Source organism: Dendrobium catenatum, unplaced genomic scaffold, assembly GCF_001605985.2.
Source record: "Dendrobium catenatum unplaced genomic scaffold, ASM160598v2 original_scaffold_7263, whole genome shotgun sequence".
Lineage (NCBI taxonomy): Eukaryota > Viridiplantae > Streptophyta > Magnoliopsida > Asparagales > Orchidaceae > Dendrobium > Dendrobium catenatum.
Window position 1 is genome coordinate 633 of NW_021325724.1, and position 2,669 is coordinate 3,301.

Below are 2,669 nucleotides of genomic sequence, written 5' to 3' on the forward strand. Positions count from 1 at the left end.
TCGACACCTTCTTGAACTCACACGTACCTTTCTTGTGGCCTCTCAGCTACCGAAAAAGTTCTGGGCCGATGCACTATCTACTGCAAACTATCTAATTAATAGACTACCGACATCAGCCATCTCTTATCAAATTCCCTACACCTGGCTTCACGGTACCCCTCCAGCGTATACCCACCTTCGCACTTTCAGTTGCTTATGCTTCCCTTGGCTTCGACCTTACGTCTCCGACAAATTATCCCCTCGCTCTCAACCGTGCATATTCCTCGGATACTCCTCTCAACACAAAGGCTATCGATGTATAAATCCCGTCTTCAACAAGATTCAAATCTCCAGGCATGTCACTTTTCAAGAAGACATCTTCCCCTACAGCACTAAATCAACTTCATCATCCACACCAATATCTTTTATTTCACCACTTCTTCTAACACCCATCTCCACCATTCGTAACATAACCGTGCCTCATTCATCTTCTGCTACACCTAACCTCTCCTCCAGTACTTCTCAAGTTGACAATTCCATATATGCGGTAAATTCTCCTTCAGTGATTCTATCACCACCGCTTACTAGTCAACCTGTCCATCATATGCAGACCCGTGCCACGTCTGGCATCCGCAAGCCCAAACAAATATTCACTCTCGGTGCCACCATCTCTGATCCATCTACCTCTCTCACTTATTCTCAAGCATCAAAATCACAACACTGGCGCGACGCTATGTCTGACGAATTCCGTGCACTACAAAAACAACGCACTTGGTCCCCGAGAATACACTAATTCTTGGCTGCCACTGGACTTACAAAACAAAAATTCTACCTAACGGTCAACTGGATCGCCACAATGCTCAATTGGTCGCTCAAGGATTTACTCAAAAATTTGGCGTCAACTATACCGAAACCTTCAGCCCGGTGGCTAAAATGCCTACCATCCGAATTCTTCTAACTCTTGCTATACATCGCCAGTGGCCGGTTCTTCAATTAGATATATCGAACGCATTCCTCCATGGTGACCTGCACGACACAGTATACATGCGACAACCTCCATAATTTGTCGATTCGCAATTTCCTCACCATGTCTGCAAACTACACAAATCACTCTACAGCCTCAAACAAGCTCCTCGCCAATGGTTTCAGAAACTCACAGACTTTCTTCAAAATTTTGGATTCAGGTTTAGTCGTTTTGACCCTCTCTCCTTATCTTTAGTCGCAATCACATTCAAATTTATTTTCTCACTTACATAGATGATATTTTAATTGCAGGTAATGATGAACAGACTCTCGACCTTCTTCTAAAACAACTGCAATCTCACTTCGCACTCAAGCAGCTCGGGAATGTATCATTGTTTCTCGGCATTCAGATTCTCAAAACTTCCACAGGTTACTTCCTACATCAACGCCACTATGCTCTTCAGCTACTATAAAGTTCGGAACTAGCTGACTGCAGCTCTGCTCCTACACCGATCGCCTTGAAAAACTACTACAGCATCCGAGGCAGATCAAGCATTTCACGACCTGCACATGTATCGCCAGCTTGCAAGTTCTCTTCAGTACCTATCCATAACTCATCCAAACATCGTGTTTGCTACAAATCGAACATGCCAATATATACACGCTCTAATAGTTGGTCACAATCAAGCTCTAAAACGTATTCTTCGCTATGTTAAAGGCACATTACACTTCGGGTTACCCATTGATCCTGGAAATCTTCAGCTACGCACCTATGTCGACGCCGATTGGGCATCAGATATACTTGACCGGAAATCTATATCTGGATTCTACACCTTTCTTGGCCAAACCTTGATCTCCTGGTCGTAAAAGAAGCAAACAAAGGTCGCCAAGTCCTCCACTGAAGCCGAATACCGTTCGCTCTCCGTCGCCACCTCTGATCTGTTATGGCTTCGCCGGCTGTTAGATGAATTCAAAATTCCTCAAACAGATCCCGCTATACTTTACTGTGATAATACCTCGGCAATTGCACTAGCAAAGAATCCAGTGTTTCACGCACGGACTAAACACATCGAAATCGATTATCATTTCATCAGACAACATATCACCGCTAGCACATCAGCTCCACCGACCAGATCGCAGATATTCTTACCAAACCGCTACCCATTTCTCACTTCCAAGAACTTCATAGCAAAGTGACCATTCAGTCACTGAATGATCAGTTTGAGGGGGCCTATTAGGACGTCTAACACGTCATCTGGTTTTACTGTAATTAGCTTAGTCCTTTACCTGCCTTGTATCTATTTATACTCATGCCCTATACAAGTCTGTCTGATATAACAAAATAAAGATTTCCTTCTTCTTTTACATTTATCTTTCTATTGTTTTCACTCTTTCTTCCCTCTCCGTTCATTCATTGGAGCTCATTTGGCTTAATACAAACATGTTGACATCTTTCTTGCATATGTTAGTGTCATGTGGGGCAAAACCAAGTTTTTTTACATATGGGGGCATAAATTATTGTATTTAAAAAAAAAACCTTCAATCTTTTTCATTCGGGCTGACTATAGGCCATTTAAAATTTTTTTAAATCACTGTACTCATTATCAAAAGATATAATATATGATAAAGGAAAAAACTTACAAATGAGAACGTTAAATCATGACATTTTTCTTACATATTAATTATAAATTCTCCTACCGAGTTTTTATTTTTTAAAATTGTTATGT

At 41.6% G+C, this 2,669-nt stretch overlaps 1 protein-coding gene across 1 annotated transcript; it reads left to right on the top strand.

Annotated features, from left to right (window-relative positions):
* The first annotated feature begins 997 nt into the window (after positions 1 to 997).
* LOC110107454 (uncharacterized mitochondrial protein AtMg00810-like) lies at positions 998 to 1,809 on the top strand. Its single transcript, XM_020837725.1, has 3 exons — positions 998 to 1,163; positions 1,255 to 1,371; positions 1,478 to 1,809. Exons 1-3 carry the CDS (start codon positions 998 to 1,000, stop codon positions 1,807 to 1,809), a joined length of 615 nt encoding a protein of 204 aa, XP_020693384.1.
* Positions 1,810 to 2,669: the final 860 nt, after the last annotated feature.